This window comes from Chlorocebus sabaeus, chromosome 24 (assembly GCF_047675955.1).
Source record: "Chlorocebus sabaeus isolate Y175 chromosome 24, mChlSab1.0.hap1, whole genome shotgun sequence".
Lineage (NCBI taxonomy): Eukaryota > Metazoa > Chordata > Mammalia > Primates > Cercopithecidae > Chlorocebus > Chlorocebus sabaeus.
Window position 1 is genome coordinate 68163665 of NC_132927.1, and position 24771 is coordinate 68188435.

At 46.2% G+C, this 24771-nt stretch overlaps 2 protein-coding genes and 1 long non-coding RNA gene across 8 annotated transcripts in view; 1 reads left to right on the top strand and 2 right to left on the bottom strand.

Annotated features, from left to right (window-relative positions):
• The window catches only part of TC2N (tandem C2 domains, nuclear), an 87133-nt gene extending 78602 nt beyond the window's left edge, over nucleotides 1-8531 (bottom strand). The window contains exon 1 of the mRNA XM_073011270.1: nucleotides 6503-8531. The gene's annotated coding sequence lies outside the window, so the exon portion shown is untranslated. The remainder of the gene's footprint in view (nucleotides 1-6502) is intronic.
• Nucleotides 1-18410, top strand: part of LOC140710125 (uncharacterized) — a 43173-nt gene extending 24763 nt beyond the window's left edge. For 2 of the 4 annotated variants that reach the window (XR_012091031.1, XR_012091033.1), the window contains one exon: nucleotides 16062-18410. This is a non-coding gene — a long non-coding RNA (uncharacterized lncRNA). Of the gene's footprint in view, nucleotides 1-5268; nucleotides 6510-16061 lie in introns of those variants that run through there. The other 2 variants (XR_012091032.1, XR_012091034.1) reach the window with 1 other exon arrangement.
• FBLN5 (fibulin 5) overlaps nucleotides 8649-24771 on the bottom strand; it is a 76801-nt gene continuing 60678 nt past the window's right edge. For 2 of the 3 annotated variants that reach the window (XM_007987615.3, XM_007987614.3), the window contains exons 8-11: nucleotides 24380-24502; nucleotides 22708-22834; nucleotides 18436-18631; nucleotides 8649-9618 (exon numbers count right to left, since the gene is read on the bottom strand). In XM_007987615.3, coding sequence (XP_007985806.1) covers nucleotides 9457-9618; nucleotides 18436-18631; nucleotides 22708-22834; nucleotides 24380-24502 — 608 coding nt within the window. In that variant the 3' untranslated portion in view covers nucleotides 8649-9456. Of the gene's footprint in view, nucleotides 9619-12919; nucleotides 13202-18435; nucleotides 18632-22707; nucleotides 22835-24379; nucleotides 24503-24771 lie in introns of those variants that run through there. The other variant, XM_037984406.2, reaches the window with a different exon arrangement.

The window sequence follows — 24771 nt, forward strand, 5'->3', positions numbered from 1 at the left end:
CCGAGTAGCGGGGACTACAGGCGCCCGCCACTTCGCCCGGCTAGTTTTTTGTGTTTTTAGTAGAGACGGGGTTTCACCGTGTTAGCCAGGATGGTCTCGATCTCCTGACCTCGTGATCCGCCCATCTCGGCCTCCCAAAGTGCTGGGATTACAGGCTTGAGCCACCGCGCCCGGCTCCCCAACTTATTAAACAAGTGAGCTCCTTGATCTTGGAGCGTTGATTAGCATCTTCATGGGCTAGTCTTCTGTGAAATGCTGACCTGCACAGTATGAAGTCCAAACTCAGCTAGAATAGTGTTCTGAATAATCTAGCCTCAACTTTTATCCCTTCCTGCCATACACACATCCTTGTATCCTCTGTTCCAATGACACTTGTCTTCTTAGTGCCCTTCCCCTCTCTCTATGCTTGAGGAATTCTGGGTCATCCTTTAAGCCATAGCCAATTAGCAACTCCACTGTGAAAAAGTGGTCTATAGTGAGGGTTGCAGAGATACAGGTTGATCTGAATCAAGGCTACTGTCCGTGAAACCCTTTATGTAGTATGTGGAAATTATTTGGATGAATAACTCTGTAATCTGTGAATCTGTGAAGAGGGATGGACTATATTTTACAAAGCAGTTAGAGGTTCTTTGTGATTGGCAAAGAGACTGAGGCCTCTGGAGACTGTGCACTGTCTTGTGTTTAAAGAGACTTCAGTTTTTCCCAGCCTCTCTGCTCTAGATTACGTGAAGAACAGAAGCATCATGTCAAGTCACTGGATACCATAATGGAGTGGGACAAAGGGAGTGCTGGAAAGATGTCTGGAAGTCCATGTTTGGGAATGAATGGGGGTGGCCTGGATCTCTGACAAGGGGTATTGGAATGAAGGAAATTGATTCTAGGATGGAGAGACTGGAAATCAAAAAGAACCCGGAGAATGAGTCTTCAGAAGAACAGCCACAAGAAAGTACCATGTTCACATAAGTGGATACAGATACTTTCTTTTTTAAAGCAGAAACAGGAAGAGGGCAAGTAACAACAACACAAAAAGCTATGACTTTGCTCAGGAAGAGATGTTCTAGAGACTGCTTCTGTGTGCTTAGGAGAGAAGAAAAGAGGAATTTAAGGGAGAAGAAGTAATAATGCGTAAAAAGCTTTGTACTTTGTCCCTTGGACCCAGCTTTGCTTTCACTGGACAGGACCTAACCCTGACTACCGCCTTGCAACTTTGGGATGGAGAACAGGTGAAGGGGAAGGTGGGCAGTGCAGAGAAAGAAAGAAGAGAGAGAAGAGAGGCAGGGGAAGAAACAAGAGGAGGAAGTGGAGGGAAGCAAAGGAGTCACCAGCTCTTATGCAGAAGTAAACAGGAGCCGGACATGATGGCTGATGCCTGTAATCCCAGCACTTTGGGAGGCTGAGACGGGCAGATCACTTGAGCTCAGGAGATTGAGACCAGCCTGGGCAACATGGTAAAACCCCATCTTTACCAAAAATACAAAAACTCAGCCAGGCAGGCACCTGTGTTCCCACCTACTTGGGAGGCTGAGGTGTTAGGATTGCTTAAGCCTAGGAGATGGAGGTTGCACTGAGCTGAGATTACACCACTGCACTCCAGCCTGGGTGACAGAGTGAGACTCTGTCTCAAAAAAAAAAAAAAAAAAAGGAAAGCATGGATTCAGAGTTTGACCCGGGGAGGAAGAGGAAGAGAAAGAGAAAGAGAATAAGCCACATCTCCACCTCCTCTTAGTTTTCACCTCAGCCATCAACAGGTTTGTTGGTCTTTGTTGAACCGGCAAAGGAGTGGAGTGGAGCTGAAGGAAATCTGGTGAAAATTAAGATCAAGAGCAGCCTTGAGGCAATTTCCCAGGATGGAAGCCTCCTGCCGCTGCAGATCAAGTGTGAGCAGCACAGGGCGCCTTGGCTCAGCATTTGCTGGAAGGAGCCACTTCCTCTCCTCCCTGCAGCCTGCCCCATCCCTGCAGTCACGCCAAATGAGGCAGCCTGCTTCTTTTTGGTGTGCCTTATTGTTCCAAAACTTCTTGGAGTACACCTGGGAACTCTTCACCACCTAGTGATGAGAAGTCCCAGCTTTTATGGTGAAAAATGATGTCCCGGATTCTTTTTTTTAATCGCATTGAAGTCCCTAAAAAGATAACACATTCCAAAGTTCCAACAGACCAAAAACAAAACAAAACAAAAAAAAGGCCAGAAGCAAAGGAGTCTACCTCTCTGTATGACTTCTGAGTTGAAAGGATCTCCCTGACTAACTATGGTTTTACTGAGAGATGTAGATGATGATTTTAATAATGCCTTTGCTCAACAAAAATGTAACTGTTACTGGCCCACAGAGCTGCTTCTTAGAAAGACTGGTATGGAAAGACTGGCTGTGTGGAAATGCCAGCCTTGGGGCAGAAACCTCCATGAGATCTTTTTAAAAGTGGAACTAGAACAAAACAAAATAAAACAAAACTACGAGGTTACAGCATCACCATAAAGATCTAAGATATCTACAAATATCATAGCTTGGTTTCGATGATATTACCAAACCAAACTGGAGTCGGCTTGCCCAGCGCAGTAAGGCCAAACGTTCACATCAAGGTTTTCTAGTGGGAGAAGGAAGGGGATTGATTTGCGAGACACCAAGCAAGGAGAATTGGGCAGCTCACGCCTAAGACCTGATCTTCCCAATGGCTTACAAGCAGGGGTTTCTAAAGGCAAGGGTAAACTTCAGGAAAGCAAAGTTACAAGCAAAATTGTAAATTGATACATGGAGGTTACCTACCGGTTTGGCCTAAAAAGATGAGATAGCTTGGAGTTGGGGCCTTACAAGGTCCTGGGTGGATTCAAAGATTTTATTTGCAAAGAAGGGAAGCTTTGTCAAAAGACTTGGGTTCGGCAGAAAAGAGTGTGGCGTCTGGCCTGTGGGTATGACTTCCTCCAGGTCCTTCAGGAAAAAGTTTAGAACAAAGAATGGAGGCCAGGCATGGTGGATCACAGCTGTAATCCTAGTATTTTAGGAGGCCAAGGTGAAAGGATCACTTGATGCCAGAAGCTCAAGATCAGCCTGGGCAAAAAAGCGAGACCCCAGACCCCATCTCTAAAAAAAAAAAAAAAAAAAAAAGTAAACAATTAGCCAGACATGGTGGCACGTGGCTGTAGTCCTAGCTACTTGTAAGGCTGAGATGGGAGGATCACAGGACAGGAGGTCGAGGCTGCGCTGAGCTGTGATTAAGCCACTACACTCTAACCTGGGCAACAGAGACAGACCCTGGCAAAAAAAAAAAAAAAAAAAAAAAAAAAAGCCGGAATAAAGAACAGAGGTCAGAATTCAGTCCTCAGTTCTCCCTTATCTGAGGTCTGCATGCCAGGGGATCCATTTGGTAGGGGTCTGGGTTTCTGAAAAACAACTCAGGGATATATGTTAAAATGTTACCTTTAGTTTCTACAACTCTAACTTCCCTGACTATTGTTTTAAGCTACTCTTACCTTCTTGCTTATCAAGTTGCTCCTTACTTCTCAGGGCTAGCTGGGTGCCTGGAATTTCCCTTGCAGGAACTCAAGATTTTGCTTTATTTCCATGCTTGTTGGGGAGTGGGGGAAGGAGGCCCCTAAAAGGGGTCCCTGCTTTATCTCAGTGATGCCTTTTTTGGTAAGTTTTCAGATCAGGGGATGTAGAACATTCACAAATAAAACAATCCACACTCACTTGAGGGATAAATTATGAACGGTTCGTACATTAAAACTCCAAAGATCCCAAAGCACCTACCCTATTTTAAAGCATAGTAGCTATTGTGATACAAGCCAGTTTTGCAATGTTAAATTCATTCTGAGTAGAAGATTGGAAAGGAAGACTTAGAAAAAAGGAACAGGTTGAAACCAAAACAATCCTCTCCAAACGAAAATTTCTTTTAAACAGAATCAAGTGATCCAATGACTCTGTGGCCTTAAATCAATATTAATTAATTTCTCAAATCCTAATAAGTAGGTATCATAATGACACTGGTATTTGCATGTGTGTACAATTTACCCTGCCTTCATCTTTTTTTTTTTTTTTTTTTTTTTTTTTTGAGACAGAGTCTCACTCTGTCACCCAGGCTGAAATGCAGTGGTGCAATCTCGGCTCACTGCAACCTCTGCCTCCTGGGTTCAAGCAATTCTCCTGCCTCAGTCTCTAAGTAGCTGGGATTATAGGTGTGTGCAACCACTCCCACCTAATTTTGTACTTTTAGTAGAGACGGGTTTCACCATGTCGGCCAGGCTGGTCTCGAACTCCTGGCCTCAAGTAATCTGCCCACTTCAGCCTCCCAGAGTGCTGGGATTACAGGCATGAGCCCCTGTGCCTGGCCCCCCTTCCTTCATCTTTACATTATTGCTCAAGAATATTCCAAATTCCTGAAAAAGTCACTGCCTGTCAACATGCAGTTCCCCTCTGAAAGAACACCAATAATGGCAATTCAGTAGATCATTCCTGTATTGACAACTATTTTTTCACTTTAATGATTTATTTCTCTGATGGCTGCTGGCTAAGACTCATTATTAAGAACCATTAGTAAGTCAAACATTCTAACTTGAGGCTTTCATGCCAGCAAAAGCTACCAAAGTAATAAATTTTGCCTCTATGCACTCCTTTGTCTTGGAGCCTCTTGGTTATTAAAAAACAAACAAACAAAAAAACATCTTTTAGCTATGTTCAGGGATTCCAACAAAGATATCAGTCATTTGTTAAGTAACAGGACTAAGAAATTTGAAAACAAAAATATCAGCACAAGGAACAATCTGTGTATTTTTTTGTAGTTTATGAGCATTGGCCAATTCCAAAATAATGAAGAGATTTGCTAAGTGCTCACTTTTTTTTTCAGATAAGAAAATATTGCATTTAAAGTAAACACAAATTGTATCAAAAAGAAAGAAGTTTATCTAGCGTTTATTAGTGTTTCAAAATATTTAATAATTCTAAGCAGAAACAACTTATTCTAAATTTCAAACACATGTCTATAAATGTTCCTAAGAATTTTTCTTATATAAAATAGATATCTTAATAATTTTTAAAATCTAACTAAAATAAGTTTTGTTGACCCTGCTACTGCACCTACCACATTATATTCCAGTTTTGTCTTGTATGCCGCATAAATCCTTGGATAAAGGTATTATTAAAAAGTTATTAAAGTTTTAAATTAACTTTTAAATTAAAGTTATTAAAAAGTTATTTAAAGTTATTAAAAAGTTATTAAAGGTGTTATTATAAAGTTATCGGTGGACTGTCTATCCTGTTCATGTCTCTGAATCCAGCAACCGGCTTAACCAAAGTGGATTCTCAACCAAAGTATGTGATCCTCTCAAGACAAAGACCTTTTACAAACAGGATTTCATCTGGCAAGAGGGGAGTAGAGAAGAGCTCCTTCATCAAGTCTTCTCTCTGTGGGTGAACCCGTTGGCTCAGAATGAACAACTTGGGCACATTACGGTAAACACCCAGGCCACAAAAATGCGTTGAAACCACTGAAAATGAAATAATCAGACCTACTTAAATGTTTTTACCATCTGGGCAAATAACACCCCAAGGGCCAAGACTTACCTAAGAAAGTGTCTAAGTATGTTACCCAAGGCTGAGAGGCAACAGGTAGGTGGATTTTGTGCCAATTAGAAAGTGTTATGATTGGCAAACCACTGCAAAACTCTGAAACTGCAGTGAAATGGAAATGCTGGCTGTCATCCCCAAAGTACATTTCAAGGAATCACAAAACTTCAGAATTAGAAGCAACTGAATTAACATTTTCACCCATATGAAAGTTGGAAGATGAGGTGGTAACACGAGAGCTTTTGCAGGTGTCCATGCTCTTAATCTGTGCCCCTTCCCCCTTGGTACCTTTCATTCTTCAGGACCTGATGGAGTGGTACAAAGCAAGGTCACTTGACAAGCTCTCAGCCCAGCTCCTGGATAGGGCAAAGCTGACAAGGAGGAGACACGGGGAGCCCGGAGATCTCAGGGTCCAGGAAATAGCCGCCCCTTTGGAACTGCACAGCAGAGCATAGCACTGGGATCGGAGAGCAGACTCATCCCCAATCTTGTGCAAAAAATAACATTTGATGATTCCCAAGGGGTAGGTGAAGCAAGTAGCATTTGGGGTTCCAGCAGCCTCTAGAACTGTTTCCCAAATGTTTGGAGTTTGACTTTGCAGTATACACTTTGCCCTGGACTGTTTTTCTCTTAATTTTTAGGCCCAAGTGTATTTTAAGGTAAATGGATCCCACATGCCTCTGATGCATTTACACTGAACTCATCAGACCATGTTTTGAAAGAGCAATCTGAGGTCCAAGAAGCCCTTGGAGGCTGCTTTTATGAGCCTTTCTGTGCTTCTTTTCTTAGAAGCAGGAAGCCACATTTTGACACGAACAAATAAAACACAAGACTTAGAGACTTGGATCTGGTTCCAAATATGGCACCTCTGAAACCAGTGGGTCCTCAAATCATCAAGACAGAAAGCTTCCCAGCCTTCTTTTTGAGAAGTTCATGGAAACTTACCCGTGTTCTGTTGAGCCCAGAGGCAGTGGTTCAGAGGTGCTCGGTGCAAAGCTCACACAAACCTTCAGCGTTTCTGTTTCCACACTTCTTCCCAGCACCTGAGTCTCCCCACACAGCCAGGACCCAGGCTCACTGTTGCCTTCTGGCCTTTGCTCTTTGGAGAGCTGAGCTGAGTGAGTCCCAAGGGAATCACCCTCTGTTTTCTGAGCTTTGAAACCAGAACATCCTGAGCCATTTGTTGCTGATGTGATTGCTAACACCACTTGACCCTGACTGAAGAACCACAACTAGGGATGGTTTAGATATGCTTAGTTAGAGAAAAAATAACCCCAGCTAACAGCAAAGTGAGGTGTGTGGTGTGGGTGTGAGAAATGTTCTAGGGGTGAGGAGGGAGGACTTGCAGCTTCTTGGATGCTACAGGGAGTGGAACATGCTGTTTCCTTCCACTGAAGGCCTAAGATCCTACTAAGTGGAACAGGAGAGTTCCCTGGCCCCCTCACAGTATGTGCAACAGGGGTGTGGTTCTCTGTTCATCTGCCCCAAGCTAAAACCCCTTATGGGAAGGGGAGCACGCAGACAGGCAGGTGCAGGAACCAGGGTGAGCACTTTTGAGCCCCAGTCCCAAGACAGCATCTAGGGGTGGGTGTCTGTGACTTCCAAAGCCCAAGTAGGCACGTGTTACAGTGCATTCTTTCAGCCTTGCCATCTGTGGACAGCTTAAGCATTAACCAGCTTAGTGGACCCTCTCCCTTTTTTCAAGGGCAGAGGGCCAGTATGACAGCTTCCTATATCCCGAGCTCTTGTCCAGCATCCTGGAAGAATCAGGTCACACATGGATTTGTAGGATGAATGCAGGCGTTTTATTGAGTGGTGGAGATGGCTCTAAGTAGGATGGATGGGGAGCTGGACAGGGGATAGAGTGGGAAGATGATCTTCCCCTGGAGTTTGGCCATTCAGCAGCCAATTTTTGGATCATCTCCAGCCGAATTCCTCCCAATGTTCCTTCTCTTCTCTCCTTCTTTGCTGTGCTGTTCTGCCATTCATGTCTGCTCATCTTCTTGTCTCCCCATCTACTTCTGGAGCCTGGAGCCTGGGGTTCAGGATTTATATGAGTACAGGATAGGGGATGTGGCAGGCCAAAAGGCAACTCTTTAGGGACGAAAACAGGAATACCTGTCCTCATTTAGGGCCGCGGGTATTCAGGCTTGAAGGTGGGGCCTTTGCCAGGGAACCACCCTCTTCTACCCAGTATTTCTCTGTCTCCTGTCCATATCATAAGGATCTGTGGAATGCCTACTAAGACTAGGGGTCCAGGGCACAACTCCTGGTAGGCACCGTGTGGGTCCTTAACGAATATCTCACCAACAGGTAGGACGAGAGCACCCTCAGATGGATCCGTAGACTCCACCTCGGCTATCAGGGAGTGCACTTTTTTCCGGAAGCCTTGGGATGATTCCTGGGGTGGGACATAAAGACAGCCATCCCAACCTGTCCTCCTGTGACTTGCAATGTTGACTGTCGGTTGGCCCCTGCCCAGGGTTCTAAGATTTTAAGGATATCCAGAGGCCCTGACCAGGAAAAGAATAATGAATCCTACAATGAGCAGAAAAGACATTGAGGGTAAGGCAGCTAAGGCTCCAGCCCCATCTGTCCACCTCTCTTTCTACGATTTATAACAATACATTCTCGACTCTGGCTATGTAGTCAAGTTCTCAAAAATTGTGATGGCCAGGCCCTACCTAAGCCCAATGATATCAGAGTGTCTGGGGGCATGTCCCAGGGAATCAGTCTTTTCTCCAAAGTTCTACTGGTTATCCTTCTATGCAGCCAGGATTGAGGGTCACTGGTTCAAAGTAACTTGAATACATTCCTGTCCTGCAGGAGCACTGGAAATAATCTACATAAGAGAAGAATTGTTGGTTGTTTTCTAATCAGATGAAACAGGACTCAGGGATGATGCCTCCCCCTAACTTCCCCACCACCCCCATTTCTCTGCCCCACCGACCCCCTCCATCAACTTGCCAGAGTGACAGATAATGCCCTAGCTCCCTGGAGAGCTTTCTAAGCACATGATAAACAGGTTTAAACAGAACTAGAACCCCAAATGCTGAATCATCTGTGATGTCAAAATGAACCAAACACAAGCTCTCTTCAAATATTTAATCAGTTTGGAGACCTCTGCCTTCCAATCCAATTGGATAAAAATTCTAAAGAAAGCAAGATTAAGGGGTCCTCAAAGAAAACATTGGGCTAAAATGGAGAGGAGACTGAGTTTGGGAAGACAGAACATAGCATGTGTCTGAAGGCCTTTTGAAGGAATTCTACAACATATTTTTAAAAAATACTCAAAATGAACAAGACAGGATAAAACCGTTATACAAATTTAAGGACAACTCAAACTTCTTTTATGGCTGAAAATACCAGACATGGTTTTGAAATACATTCTCAAACCCTTCGATCCTGCTGTGGTTTGTTTACATAGCCTTCTCAGTGTAGGCAAAAAGCAAACTAGCTACTCCCAGCATTCCCTGCCAGCTCCCGGGTCTTTGCAAAGCAGTAACACAGCGAGAGAAGGAGTGAAAGAGTTGAAGAGGTGACAGCAAGCTGTTCACAGTCTTTGAACATAGACTCAGACCCCCGCAAACCTAATCTATTTTCTTTGAGAAACATGGAAATAAACTGAAGGCCTTGAAAATTCACCAACAATCTTACATCAGGGGAGCAATGATAATACTTTTTGATAACTGCATCATAGGAACTGGGGGTGGCATGTCCTTCAGGGTGACAGGTCTGCAATAGTACAGGTGAGAGTCAGGATGTCGGGGCTGACTCTTCAGGGAAATGTTCAGCAGGAAACGCGTAACGTCTGTGTCTCTCTCATTCTCTCTGTTATTTCCTCTTCTCCTGTCCCTTGGTGCCGATGAGAGCCAGCGTCGGAGGCTCCAGCCCGAGGCTCAGAATGGGTACTGCGACACATATATCCGCAGTCGGATCACGGAGCTGCCTCTGAAGTTAATGACAGTGTTGACAGTGATCATTTCCAAGTCCAGCTGGATTTCCCGGGGCCCTTTGATGGGGCGTGTCATCACCAGGGTGGCACTGATGGGGCCCGTTTGCTGTGGACAGAACCGGGGGACACTAGTGAGAAAAGGCCTGCATGGTGCCCCTGCAGCCCCACCAGGGCACTCCCCTTGCCTCCATCAGTCAAACTGGCACCCCCTTGGTGCCTCAACTGTGCCACGCTCTTTCCCTGGCTTTGCCCACTCTCCACCTGGCTCTTTTCTGCTAATCCTTCAGGTCTCATCTGAAAGGTCACTTCCTAAGAGGAGCCTTCTCTGATTCCCCAATCTAAGTCAGGTCCCCTGCGACCTCTGCCGCCGCAGCCTCTACTTTATACAGGATGGAAAGCATTTATGACTACGCATGACTGTCCACACTGTCTACCTGATCCATGTCTGATATCTGGGCCCCCACTAGGCTATGAGTTCTGTAAGAACAGGTACTGGGGTCAGGCTTTTCACCACTGAGTCCCCCTAGAACCCAGCATGGTGCCTTGAACACAGAAGGTGTTCAGAAAATATATATTGAATGATGAACAAATCATTGATTGAACCTTCTACATGGCTTAGGGCTGTCACTTCACCTCTCTGGGGCTCATTTCTAAAATGAGGGTTTGGCATTGAGTACACATGGACACAAAGAAGGGAACAACAGGCACCACGGCCTGCTTCAGGGTGGGAGGCAGGAGGAGGGAGGGGATCGAAAAACTACCCACTGGGTACTGTGCTTATTACCTGGACGATGACATAATATATATACCAAACTCCTACAACACAGTCATTTACCTAGAGGACCACCATGCACATGTACCCTTGAAAGCAGAATAAAAGTTTTAAAAAACGTGTTTGAGAAAAAATAAAATGAGTGTTTGGACCAGATCAGTAATTTAAAAAAAAAAAAAAAAAAAGGGCATCAAAAGCTACTGGAACTTTTTTTTAAAACTAACAATTCCAGGGGCCCATTCCAAGATTTTCTAGGTCAGTATATTTTTAGGTGATGCCTGGGCAAGGTGGAATTTAAGAGCTCCCCTCTAGACACCCTAGAGTCATCTCCAGCTTCACCATTCTGCAGCCTGATCACTGTGGTCCTAATAATTTCACGTGAACTCTCTCCTCCACTGAGTCTTTTTCTAAAACTTTCAAGGAGGAAGGCAGAGAGGAATGACATCAGTTGAGCACTCATCATGTGTGAGGCACTCTTCTAACCATGTTTATGTACATCTGCTTATTTAGTCCTCATAAAATGGCTGGGCACCATGGCTCACAACTGTAATCCCAGCATTTAGGAGGCAGAGGTGGACGGATCACTTCAGGCCAGGAGTTCGAGACCAGCCTGGCCAATATGGTGAAACCCCATCTCTACTAAAAACAGAAAAATTAGTGGGGCATGTTGGCAGGTGCCTGTAATCCCAGCTACTCGGGAGGCTGAGGCACAAGAATTGCTTGAACCTGGGGGGCGGAGGTTGCAGTGAGTAGAGATCGCACCACTGCACTCCATCCTGGACGACAGAGCGAGACTCCAGCTGAAAAAAAAAAAAAATCTCATAAAATCCTGAAAGGCCTTGCCAAAGTGTGGTCCCTGGACCAGCAGCATGGGCATCATCAGGGAGCTTCTTATTTTATTTGTTTTTGAGATGGAGTCTCCCTCTGTCACCCAGGCTGGAGTGCAGTGGCCGGATCTCAGCTCACTGCAAGCTCCGCCTCCTGGGTTTACGCCATTCTCCTGCCTCAGCCTCCCAAGTAGCTGGGACTACAGGCGCCCGCCAACTCGCCCGGCTAGTTTTTTGTATTTTTTAGTAGAGACGGGGGTTTCACCGTGTTAGCCAGGATGGTCTCGATCTCCTGACCTCGTGATCCACCCGTCTCGGCCTCCCAAAGTGCTGGGATTACAGGCTTGAGCCACCGTGCCCTGCCAGGGAGCTTCTTATAAATGAAGAATCTCAGGCCCTGGCTAAGATCTACTGAGCCAGAATCTATAGCTTAACACAATCCCCAGGGCTTTGTGTGCACATTAATTATTGAGAAGTGTTGATCTAAAAACACAGGACCCAGGTGGAGGGCCCTGGCTGTCCTTTCTAAGTGCTGTATGGAAGGTATGACTCATTACTTCCCTGTTTTATGAGTAAGCAAACTGAGATCTCATGAGGTTAAATAATTGCTTAGGGTTACCCAGCTAGTCTTGGGCAGAGCCAAGAACTTCCATTCGGGTTTTTCTGACCCCAAGCCCCAGGCTTTTTTCACTGCACAGCAGGTATTAGAAAAGGCTGATGTGTGTTTCACTTCTTCCTAGCACCGACCTAATGAGAGATGCTCGCGGTCAGTGCAAGGGACAGATATTGGCACTGGCAGAGGAAACAGCAAGAGGGAGAAAAGGGATGGGCTGGACAATCACTTCCCATACACTGCAGAGCTCAACCCTGTGTCCAAAAGCTGAAAGCAACAGTCTCTGCAAAATAAAGGAACTCAGCTGGTCTACAGCTATACTAGATGTTTTATCTGTCTCCATAAAGGGAGGGCACCCCATAAAGCTCTGAACATCCCCAAAATCCACCACAGGTAAGACAAGGGTGGGGCTGGCAGACAGGTACAGGCCAGGTGCTGGGACCTCCCCTATCCGTGAGGCTATCGGCAGCCTGACAGCCACACAATTTCCCCTTGGCACTGGTTCCTCCTGTTCCCGTCAGCATCCACGTGATTGGCACCTCCTCATGCAGAAGATCACTTGGACTTCCTTGTCAGCCCTTATGAAACCTGAGCCCTGGGCCAGGACTTCAGAGGGTAAAGCCACACAAGGAAGTGCCGGCAGCCTTTACATATACAAGTATCTCACCAGCTTTCACTGCATGAACAAAGACCAAGAGTTGAGAACCCCGAGCTGGGGCAGCCTTCCGGAGGGAGATCTGCAGAGCCCAAGGTCTGGAAGGGAGAAGGGGGCAAGTGCAAACTTCCAAGTTGTTCCTTTGGGTTCCCCTGGTAAATTCTCCTGAGTACAAAAGAATCCTAGACTCTCCCATTTGGAATCCTAGACCCATTTGGAAGTAACTAGAAGCTGGGGAGTCCAGCTTCCACCTGGGTCTACCCTACCCACAAGCACCTGGAAGAGCTCAAGTACCTGCCACAAGAGCTGAGGACAGCCACCTCCACATTCAGAGTCAGGGCATTAATGAAATAACCCCCCGAGAGCCTGTGGGCATTAGTAGCCTTGGTGGTGTGAAAAGATGAGGAGGAGGAGGGTGGTGGTGGTGGTGGTGGTAGTGATGATGGTGGTGGTTATGATGCCAGGCATCTGGCTACAACCTTTCCTACACCTCTTAATTAATCCTCATAACCGTATGCTGTAAGTGGGTTAGGGATACTACATAAGGCCACAAAACTACTGCATGGTACTAGACTTTATGGCTCCAAAAATCATGTTTCTAACCACTACACTCTCTGATAAGGTCTCTGTACCTCTCCATTTACTCACCATCCCGTGGGTCTTGACTTGAGAATCAGCACTTTGTGTTGTGTTTGCTAGGCTGTTTTTCCCCTCTCCGCTAAGGTGTGTGTGGGTTCCTCCAGGGCAGAGACCACATCCTGTTTGTTTCTCAATGCTCAGTGCCTGACCTGAAGCCTCATACGCAATGGTGCTGAATGCATGCTGGTGACGGAAGAATGCACACGAATGACTGAACGCCAGTGGACTTGACCATGCTGGGCGTCCGCTGCCAACAGCCCACCAGCCATATGTCTTCCTGGCCCTGATCCCACATGCACTCAGGTTTGTTCCAATCAGCTTGTGGGATGGCGTGGTCTGACCTGTGGCAAGCAGCCACGCTGCAGCAGGCCAGCTTCCATGGGCCCTGCCACTTGATCCACGTGTGTCATGGAGTAAGTGCACTTTGGCACAGTCTGAACCCCATGACCTTGCTCCTTCTTCTGGCCCTAATTATGATCCCCAAGCCAGCTGACCAGAGCCAATCATCAGTCCTCTTTCTAGGGCTCAGTGAGAGACAGACAGCCAGTAAGGCTTATGAATGGGCTTGTGTGTGCGTACATGTACGCATGTGGGCATAAGTGTGTGCGTGTGTCCATGCAAGTGTGTGTGGTTTGCCTGCGGGGTGAGATGAAGCTCCTCCCATGTGCTTATGATCAAATCAATGAATCTGAGGGTGTGAGAGCCTGGACGGCCATCCAGCCCCACCTCCCACACAATGCTCTAGTCCCCTGGGTAGCATTCCCAGGCCCTCATGGCCCAGCAGCTCACAGCCTCCTTACAACAGTAGCAGTTGCCACAACAGTATCTATACAATCATAACTGCTATTTATTGAATACTTTCTATTGTAACTGGATGTTAGACTTTTCTTGTGATCTCAATTTCTTCTGAGACCCCGAAGCTAGAAGAGCAGGTAAAACATACCTCCCCATTCTAAAAGAAAAGTGTAACAGCACAGATTTTTGGTGCCAGGCTGCTTAGGTTCAAATCCTGCCCCAGTGCTTATTAGTTGTGAGACTAGTTGGGCAGGTGGCTTAGCTCTGTGCCTCAGTGCTCTTGTCTGTAAAATCTGGATAAAACCATCCTATATCATAGGATTCTTGTCAAGATTAAAGGGTTACTGTATAGAAAGCACTTAGAATAGTGTCTGGCACATACAGGCACTATACATGGCTTGCTGCTGATGCTGTGTGTGGAGTTATTGGGGTTATACAGGACTTACAAAGCTGTGATCCAAAGCCAGATGTTTCCCTCATTCCATCACCCCCTCCAGCCTACATACATACTTTTTTGTTTGTTTGTTTGTTTTTGTTTTTAGAGGCGGGGTCTCACTCTGCCACCCAAGCTGGAGTGCAGTGGTACAATCATAGCTCACTGCAGCCTCGAACTCCTGGACTCAAGTTATCTTCTCGTCTCAGCCTCCAGGGTAGCTGTGGTTACAGGCCATGCCACCACACCTGGCTAATTTTTTAAAATCTTTTTTTGTAGAGATAGGGTCTCACTATGTTGCCCAGGCTGGACTTGAACTCCTGGGCTCCAGCGATCCGCCCACTTCAGCCTCCAGAGTAGGTGGGATTACAGGCATGAGCCCCTGTGTCCAACTCTACATATATTTTATTAAACACACTTACCAGCCTCCATCTCAATCAAGAGGGGTTTCAAAAAAAAAAAAAAACTGCTCAGAAATGCAGACCGCTGAAGTTCAAGGATGCAGAAGGTGGTACCAGTCTCTCCAGGAGAAGTCTGGAGGTGTGAGCCCTGAGCTGCCCGCACACCATAGTGAGGAATGGGGAATGCAAGGAGCTGATGTTGACATCCTGAAAGGCCCTTGTGTAAGGTCTGCTGCCAGGATGCCGTGACACCCTCCACCTCACTACCACCACGGAACATCTGTATGGGACGTAGCCCCAGAATTAGGGGCTGAGAGGTTTGGAGTAGCAAGTGACCAAGCACAGGCCCTACTGCCCATATCATGGACTGGTCAGTGTGAAGTCCTCAGGCAAATCTCCAAAGACCCAAAAAAGCATCCTGTGAAAGTGACAGCTTTGGGGTCTCTGCCCCTGAGGGAGCACCAATGCCTGGTCACAATGGCAACAATCAGGGAGGAGCCTCGCTCTCCCAACCTTCCCCTTTCTACCACCTGTTCCTCCACCGCGAGCCCTGGAGGAGCCAGGGCCAGCACTACCATTACTGGGAGGGTAAGAAGAGGGCAGGGCAGAGGCCAACCACACCCCGTGCCTGCTCTCAACTAGGAGACAGGGAGAAACTTCACAGTGGGTAAGAGACAGAGAGGTTGAAGTTTCCATTTAAACTAGCACAGACTTTTGACGTGAGAGAATGAGACAGTCCAATAGAAATGGAACATGCCTGTGAATCCTAAGGAACTGACCTGAGATGTAACCCAGGTGCTCACAGGTTTGATCCAACAGCATGAGAAAAAGAAAGTCATTGACTGTTTCACTCCCATCACCAAACTCCGCTTCTTTGATAAAAACAGTATTCCAGACAGGGCGCTAAGTGGATGATCTCATCTAATCCTAAAGTAAACACTCATCTAGAGGTTCAGAGAGGTTAGGTCACATCACACAATTGTTAAATTGTTAAACTGCAGAAGAAATGGCTCCAGAGCCCACATTAGAATGACTGAGTGGCTTGCCGGGGAGGGTCCCACAGCTTTGGACAGCATGGACCCTTGGAAAGCCAGCCTTATCCGGACAATTTCTGTCTTCCTGCTTTGTGGCCCATGACTTCATAGGGCCCAGTCCCTAATGAAAGCACATAAACTCCCATGGACCTGTCCTTTTCAATATGGCTCCCCACAGTGACCCTGGAGGATCACAGCAGCATCTGTTAGAAATACAGATTCCTGGGTGCAGTAAACTGAATAATAGCCCCCAAAGAGATCCAAGTCCTAATCCTTGGAACCTGTTCTGTTATAAGGAAAAGGGTTTTTGCAGATGTGATTAAGAGTCTGGACAGAGAGATTATCTGGATTGTCTGAATGGTCCCTAAATCTACTCACAGGTGTCAATATAAGAAGGAGACAAAGGGAGATTTGATACACACAGAAGAGGAAGAGGAGGCAGCGTAACCACAGAGGCAGATATTGGAGTGATGCAGCCACAGTCAAGAAATGCTGGCAGCCCCCAGAAGCTGGAAGAGACTTGGAACAGATTCTCCTCTAGAGCCTCCAAAGGGAACACAGCCCTGCTGACACCTGAATTTCAGCTCAGTGAAACTGATTTCAGACTCCTGACTTACAGCACTATGAGACAATAAATTTCCTTTGCCTTAAGCCACCAGGTTTTTATTTTTATTGTTTTTTCAGAGATGGGGTCTCCCTCTGTTGCCCAGACTAGAATACAGTGGTGTGATCTCAGCTCACTGCACCTTCGACCTCCTGGGCTCAAGCAATCCTCCCATCTCAAACCACCTCCCTGCTACACCGCCCCAGGTAGCTGAGACTACAGGTGCCTGCCACCATGCCCGGCTAACTTTTGTTTTTGTAGAGACAGAGTTTTGCCATGTTGCCCAGGCTGGTCTTGAGCTCCTGAGCTCAGACATCTGTCCACCTTGGCCTCCCAAAGTGCTGAGATTACAGGCATGAGCCACCACGCCCAGCCTTACTATTATTATTTTTTAAAGTAAAGGCAGGGTCTCACTACATTGCCCAGGCTGGTGTCAAACTTCAGGCCTCAAATGATCCTCCCGCCTTGGCCCCACAAAGTGCTGGGGTTACAGGCAGGAACAACCACTACTGGCTAAGCCACCTAGTTTGTAGCAATTTGTTACAGCAGCCCTGGGAAACTGGGAAATTAATACACCTATGCCTCACTCATCATCTTCCGAAATTGATTCTCTGGAGAGGGAGCTCTGGAATCTGCTTTCTGGGCAAGTGCCCAAATTCACACTGAAATGTGAAAAACATTGTTCTAAGCCAGTGGTCTCTATTTATTAATTTAAGACGGAGTCTTGCTCTTGTCGCCCAGGCTGAAGTGCAATGGCAAGATTTCGGTTCACTGCAACCTCTGCCTTCTGAGTTCAAGCGATTCTCCTGCCTCAGCCTCCTGAGTAGCTGGGATTACAGGTGTGCGCCACCACGTCCAGCTAATTTTTATATTTTTAGTAGAGACGGGGTTTTACCATGTTGGTCAGGCTGGTGTCAAACTCCCGACCTCAGGTGATCCACCGCCTTGGCCTCCCAAACTGCTGGGATTACAGGCGTCAGCCACCGCGCCTGGCCAGCCAGTGGTCTCTAAAGAGGGGTGGTCGCTCCCAAGAGCTGCAGGATATGAAGCTCAATAATACAAATGACACAGTATTAGATGCATACAATTTACAAAAAAAAAAAAAAAGTAACCATATTGTAGCATGTCTGCTTTAAAACCTTTTGCTGATGTGGGTAAGTCAGTGTTGTCTAATCAAACTTCCTATGGCAATAGACATGTTTGTATCTGGGATGTCTCATACAGTAGCTATGTGTGGTTTTGAACACCTGAAATGTGGCTAGTGCCCTGAAAAAACTGAATTTTTAATTTTATTTAATTCATTCAGTTTTAAAGAGCCACAGGGGCTACTGTGCTGGACCACGCTGATAGAGCCCACGTCTAATAGAGCCCACGTCTGTGAGCCACACCTTTAACACATTCTCTGTAAAGTAAGTACCCTGAGGGCAAGGATTTGGGGATGTTTTCTGCATTGCTGTATCCTTGGTTTCTAGAAGTGCGTGGTAGGTTATTTTGTTTGTTTGTTTTGTTTTGTTTTTTTGTTTTTGAGACAGTCTGGCTCTGTTACCCAGGCTGGAGTGCAGTGGCGCGATCTCAGCTCACTGCAACTTTCGCCTCCCAGGTTCAAGTGATTCTCCGGCCTCAGCCTCCCAAATAGCTGGGATTACAGGCTTGCGCCACCACGCCTGGCTAATTTTTGTATTTTTAGTAGAGATGGGGTTTCACCATGTTGGCCAAGCTGGTCTCAAACTCCCAACCTCAGGTGATCCACCATCTCAGCCTCCCAAAGTGCTGGGATTACAGGCGTCAGCCACTGCACCTGGCCTGCATAGTAGGTACTTAAGAAATACCTGTCACATGGATGGGTGGAAAAATGGAGAAGTGAATGCCTCTCCAACAGAATGTTAGGAGAAAAGAGGCCTGAGATTGAGTCTTGGCCTAACTTCCCATTTCACAGATGAGAATCCTGAGGCTCAGGAGGAGAAGTATCTTTTGTAAGACTACACAGAAAGCGGTGGCAACCAGGACCTTGAACCACACTCTCCACTCTTCTCTCTCAATGCCTGTCCCTCCTAGCTCCACTCTTACCTGCCTGCATTCAGCATGTTCCTAGGAGAGACAGCACAAGGCCACTGTTACAGATGGTGTCCCCAGCCCCCACTCCCTCTTACCCGCATATAAAATTCTCTGCCCTCATTCCCAGATTTGATCTGGAAGATGTAATAGGCCCCAGGGTAGCGGGTCGTGGCTTGCATTTGGAAGATGTCAGCAGGAACGGAGCGTCCCGACACCACGTCCATGTCCCGGTACAAGATGGTAAAGGGCTGGTCTCTGCAGCCAGGGTTCTCAGCAGGACACATACAGCGGCTGTGGAAAGGGAAATCATGTGAGAACTCAAGAAATCCATTCCAGGTGCTGGTTGTGCCTACTTCCTCTCTGAAAACACTGAAAATGAGGCCATCCCATTTTTAGCATCCAAATGCCATAACTGTAGAATGTCTCTGCTCCTGGCTTGAGTCTAAAAACTCTCCAGCATGTAGGCGAGCTCTGTTTCCTAGAGAATGGACTTTTCTCACCAATCAGACGTTCTGGCTACTAAATAGAATATAAACCTTAGATCTCTGGTTTTCAGAATGTTAGAACATTCTCCAAGATAGTTTACACTTGCCATGTAGGCCAAATATGCCGCTCCAGCCTGGGCGGCAGAGCAAGACCCTGTCTCAAAAAACAAAACAAAAACAAAAAACAGGAAGAAAGAAATTTTTAAAGTAAGAAGTTGGATTAACAGGTCTTGGGGATCCTTGTACATTCTCTATCGCACTCAGCCCAGTCTGCATGGAATGGAATTGAATAGAATAGAATCAAATATTGTCATTTGATCATTGATAAACAAGAGTTAGAACTATGTACAAGATAAGACATTGGACATTTTGGAAATCCAATGAATAATAAGATCCTGACCTCAGATAGTTTGCTTTCTAATAGGAGAAATAAATCACAGACACAAATATCTCTAATACGAAGCAACTATTAACAGAGTGCCCTAATATAAAATCACTGACTTTTACTACCAAAGAATGCCTGTTATAGACACCCCTTGATTCACCCCTAACACCCCCTTCCTCTGTCTCCGACCCCACCCTGAGACTCCACAATAGGGTTCACAATAGGATGAAGATGTCTGTTGATACATGCGGTGGTGGCCAATGCTAGGAGTCAGTCTTACTGTGTTTCTGCCGCTTTCTAACTTCCAGTCTATCCACAAAACCTGTTGGTTCTACTTCCAAAAGAGAGTCCACATCCAACCATCTCCAGTGCCTTCGAGGCACTTTTGCCTTCTAGCCCTTGCACATACTGTTCCTTCTGATCTTCCATTCTATTTAGTTAAAATCAACTCATTTTCCCGTTCCAGCCCAAATGTCATTTCTTCAGAGAGGCCTTTGGACTCCTCCATCTAAACCATCCAGCCTACTCTTCCTTTTTATAAATTTCCATTCATTCTAAGCAGAGTATGGTGTCTCATGCCTATAATCCCAGCACTTTGAAAGGCTGAGGCAGGAGGATGACTTGAGTCCAGGAGTTAAAGACCTCTGGCTTTACCAAATATATATATATATAAAAAATATATAAAAATATATTATATGGCCGGGCGCGGTGGCTCAAGCCTGTAATCCCAGCACTTTGGGAGGCCGAGACGGGCGGATCACGAGGTCAGGAGATCGAGACCATCCTGGCTAACAAGGTGAAACCCCGTCTCTACTAAAAACAATACAAAAAACTAGCCGGGCGAGGTGGCGGGCGCCTGTAGTCCCAGCTACTCAGGAGGCTGAGGCAGGAGAATGGCGTAAACCCGGGAGGCGGAGCTTGTAGTGAGCTGAGATCCGGCCACCGCACTCCAGCCCGGGTGACAGAGCAAGACTCCGTCTCAAAAAAAAAAAAAAAAAAAAAAAAAATATATATATATATATATTATATAACAAATATATATTTATAAATATAATATATAAAATATATATAAATATATTATATATAATATATAAAAATATATAAATATATAATATATAAAATATATATTTATATATAAATATATTGTATATAATATATAAAAATATATATATTTTTTATATATATATATGCCAGGCGCACTGGCACACACCCATAGTCCTAGCTACTTAAAAGGCTGAGGCAGGACGATTGTTTGAGCCCAAAAGGTTGAGGCTTCAATGAGCTGAGATTGCACCACTGCACTCCAGCCTGGGTGGCAGAGCAAGTTTCATTTTTTTAAGGCTGCATCAAAACAGCCAAGTCAAAACGTCTCTAGTGCCTAAATGGCCACAACAAAGTATCATGTGTGGCATATAAAATCATTGTTTTCTAAAAGAAGTTTGGAGGAGGGAGTGATGGCTCCCAGCTGAAGAGGACCACAAACAGCTGGGAGAAGTGGCACCTGAGCTGAAGTCTGAAAGATGGGGCAGCTGTGGCTATGTGGAGATGAAAGGAATGCCTTCCATATGGCCGGAAGTATGTGCACACAAGCAGGGAGTTGGCCATTCCTGGGCACGGGTAAAGGCGTGAACAAGTCCTGTTCAGACTGGCAGAAGCACAGGACACCTGAACCGGACAAGGAGTTGGAAGGGGCTGCTGGAGTCCTACTGGACTGGAGCCTGGAGCGAGGGAGTCATGGAGCATTGTCAGCGTCATGCCAGAGACTCCACCAGTAACTCCAGCTCAGTGCTGTGAGCTGAAACGGATCAGCTCCCCAGCCACAGACAGGGGCGGCCTGGAAAAACCCAGAGAGAACCAGGAAAAGAAGCTGGGAAGAGCAGCCTGGAGCTCTGCTCTGCCACAAACAGCCCTTATACTGGAGGTCAAAAAGCCCTGTTCTAAAGAGTTGCTTAGAAGCACAGCTCTTAGCAACAAGTGAAGATGTCTCTAATGGACCCACCTGTCCCGGCATCATCCTCTCTTTTGCCAATTTGTTATCAAAGTGGGAACCACTGGTAAGCCATGAATTCCTCTCTTAGAGGCTGTATTCTGAGAGGGCAGGATGGGTGTGTCTGATTCATCCTTTCATCTCCCATGCGGGGGTTTGGTGTTGCTCAAGGGAAGTCAATGTGTGAACATTTGGAAGATAGGAGGCCAAGGAGGAGCTAAGACAGTTTAAAAAAGGGATAAAAGAGAAGGAAAAGGAACTCCTCGTATGCCAGGAGCAGAAAGTCACTGTCCTACTGCATTTACCTTTTGGAAGTTGTCTTCACTTTAATTCTATCCTCAACTCTAATATTTGCCATCTGGTGATTTAGTAAAATGTTGACCAAGATGACATCAGAAACTTGATTAGCACCAACTAGAGAACTGTCCAGCACCTCAATACTCAACTCTCCAGCACCTCAATACTCACAGAGCAGTCCAGGGAGATTGGAAGCATTCATTTCACCTGGGAGCTTGCCAGAAAGGCAGAATCTTGGGCCTCACCCCAAACCCACTGAATCACACTCTAACGAGATCACCAGGTGAGTCCTATGCATGTTACATTTAGGAGCCAACCTCTAAAAGACCCCATGTTTCCAGAACAAAGTCATTAGAGGGAAGAGGAGATTCTAGAACCCTGACTCAACTCTCAGCTTGGTTAGCTTTCTAGAGAATCTTTGCATAGCTCTGGCATGAGTGAGGGAGTGATAGAGAACACTGTGTGTGTGTGTGTGTGTGTGTGTGTGTGTGTGTGTGTGTGTGTGTGTGTTGAGACAGAGTCTCATTCTGTCACCCAGACTGGACTGCAGTGGCACAATCTCAGCTCATTGTAACCTCCTCCTCCCAGATTCAAGCGATTCTCATGCCTCAGCCTCCTGAGTAGCTGGGACTATAGGTGTGGCATGCCCAGTTAATTTTTTTGTATTTTTAGTAGAGACAGGGTTTCACCATGTTGGCCAGGCTGCTCTCGAACTCTTGAACTCAGGCAATCCACCCACCTCAGCCTCCCAAAGTGCTGCGATTACAGGCATGAGCCACCGCACCCAGCCTTGTGTGTGTTTCTTACTGTGTGTTGTGGTCAAACATTTTGAAAAATAGTTGTTTCTTGTATGTAGGGATGTGTTTCAGATCCTATAACTTGTAATGGAATGTTCTGCAAACTTTTTGACAACCCACAGTAACACATTTTGCACTGCAAACCAGTAGCACACAAAACTAAAAGAGAAGTTGCAGAAAACAATATTGACTCTCGCTATGTGCAATGTACTCTGATATTTTCTATTCCAGTCTGTTCTATCTATTCTACTCTGTTCTATTCTATACACACACACACACACATGAGCACATGACATAAGTAGTGGGCCAGGTCCCCTGACTTCCTGGCTGGTACACTCTCTTTCACACCACACCGCCAACCTCCTGAGCCAGGCCCTCGTCAGGTTTCTGTTCCCCAAGGGGACACCATGACTTACTTATCACTGATCCTCAGATAAGGTTCCTCACAGCGGATGGGGTCAATGCATTTGAAGCCCCCTTGTAAATTGTAGCAAGTCTGCTGCAGGTTGCACGTGTGGTTTCTGTGCTCACATTCATTGATGTCTGAAATGCAGGGTAGACAAGAAGCAGAGGCAGAGAATTATTGGCCAGGCCAGATGTGTGGGGGTGGGGTAGGCTGGGTCTTACTACAGAGCTGTACTATCTAATATGGCAGCGACAAGCCATATGTGACTACTGAGTACTCGAAATGTGGCTGATCAAAACTGAGATGTGCTGTAAGTGGAAAATACACACCAGATTTTGATGACTTAGGATCAAAAAGTAATGTGAGCCAGGCACAGTGGCTCATGTCTGTAATCCCAGCACATTGGGAGGCTGAGGCAGGAGGATCACTTGAAGCCAGGAGTTCAAGACAAGCCTGGGTAACAAAGCAAGGCCCTGTCTCTTAATTTAAATATATATACATATATATATGAGTGTGTGTATATATATATACATAATTTTAAAAAGAATGTAAAACATCTCATCAATAATTTTTATATTGAATACATGCTGAAATAATATTTTGGATATACTGCATTAAAGAAAATATAGTAGTAAAAACAGGAGTTCGAGACCAGCCTGGTCAACATGGTAAAACACCGTCACTACTAAAAATACAAAAATTAGCCCGGCATGGTGGCATGCACTTGTAGTCCCAGCTACTTGGGAGGCTAAGGCAGGAGAATCACTTTAACCTGGGAGGCAGAGGCTGCAGTGAGCCAAGTGCAGTGAGAACCACTGCACTCCAGCCTGGGCCACAGAGTGAGACTCTGTCTCAAAAAAAAAAAAAAAAAAAAAAAAAAAAGGAAAGAAAAAGAAAAAAGGAAAAGAAGAGAGAATATAGTAGTAAAAGTAATTTTACCCATTTTCTTTTCCTGTTTCAATGTGGCTACTAGAAAATGTAAAATTACATAGATGGCTCACATCTGTAGCTCACATGATACTTCTGTCGCCTGGCACCACTATGGAGAATTCTTGCTTGGCGATGGGCTAAGGCAGGTTCAAGGAGACTGAGAATGTGTCAGTCGCTTCCACAATGACCCCTCAGTGTGTGGAGCATGGGGCTGGAAGCCAGGCCAAGCAGGCAAACAGGAGAAGACCCACCCTTTTACAGTCTGGGGTCCCAACCCTTCCAGGAGCAGAGCAGTCAGGTGTGTGAGGTCTCCCTGGCAACCATGCTCTAGGAGAGATCACTTGGAGAAAGGCTGACCAAACTGCCCTCTAGGCCACGTAAGAAAGCCCAGGCTCTGGCCAGGCCATAAAAGTCCTGCTTAGCTCTGGAGCAGTTCTCAGAGGAGCCTCAGAGATCTGCCTGGGGAGGCAGAAAGCCACGCTTAGAGGCTGCCGTCTGCATCTGCAGAGTTCATTACAGAAGTTTAAGTGGCCAATATCCTGGCCAAAGGATGAGTTACAGGGAGGGAAGACACCAGGCCAGGCATCCTGCCCAGAGCTGCCACTATGACAGCCACCAGCACCCACTCACACCCCCACCCCTGCCACCTTCTCAAAGCTGCACACAATTCCCCAGGTGAGGACCTCCAGATGACCCCCTGAAGCAGCTCCACCTCACACACACCCCAGCCAGGCCCCTCCGGACAGCCTTACCCTGGCAGCTTCGGTTGTCATCCAGCAGGATGTAGCCTGGAGGGCAGGAGCAGAAGTACGTGCCAGGCTGGTTCACACACTCATGTTGGCAGAGGAACTCAGAGAAACTGCATTCGTCCATATCTGGGGTGACAAGTTACACCTGCTGTTTATAATCCCAGTCTACATGGGGATGAGAGCTGAGTGGTCATCTACTCCAACTCCCACACTGTCTTGATACATATGATGGCTTTACTGAAAAGAAGCTGTCAATTCACTTCCTGAGCACTTCTAGCAATGGGGAGCTCACTACCTGCTGAGGATACCCATTGATATTTGGACAGCTCTAATTGTCAGAAAATTCTTCCCTGCATGAAGCTGAAATCCACCTGCATCGAGCTTCCAACATCTGC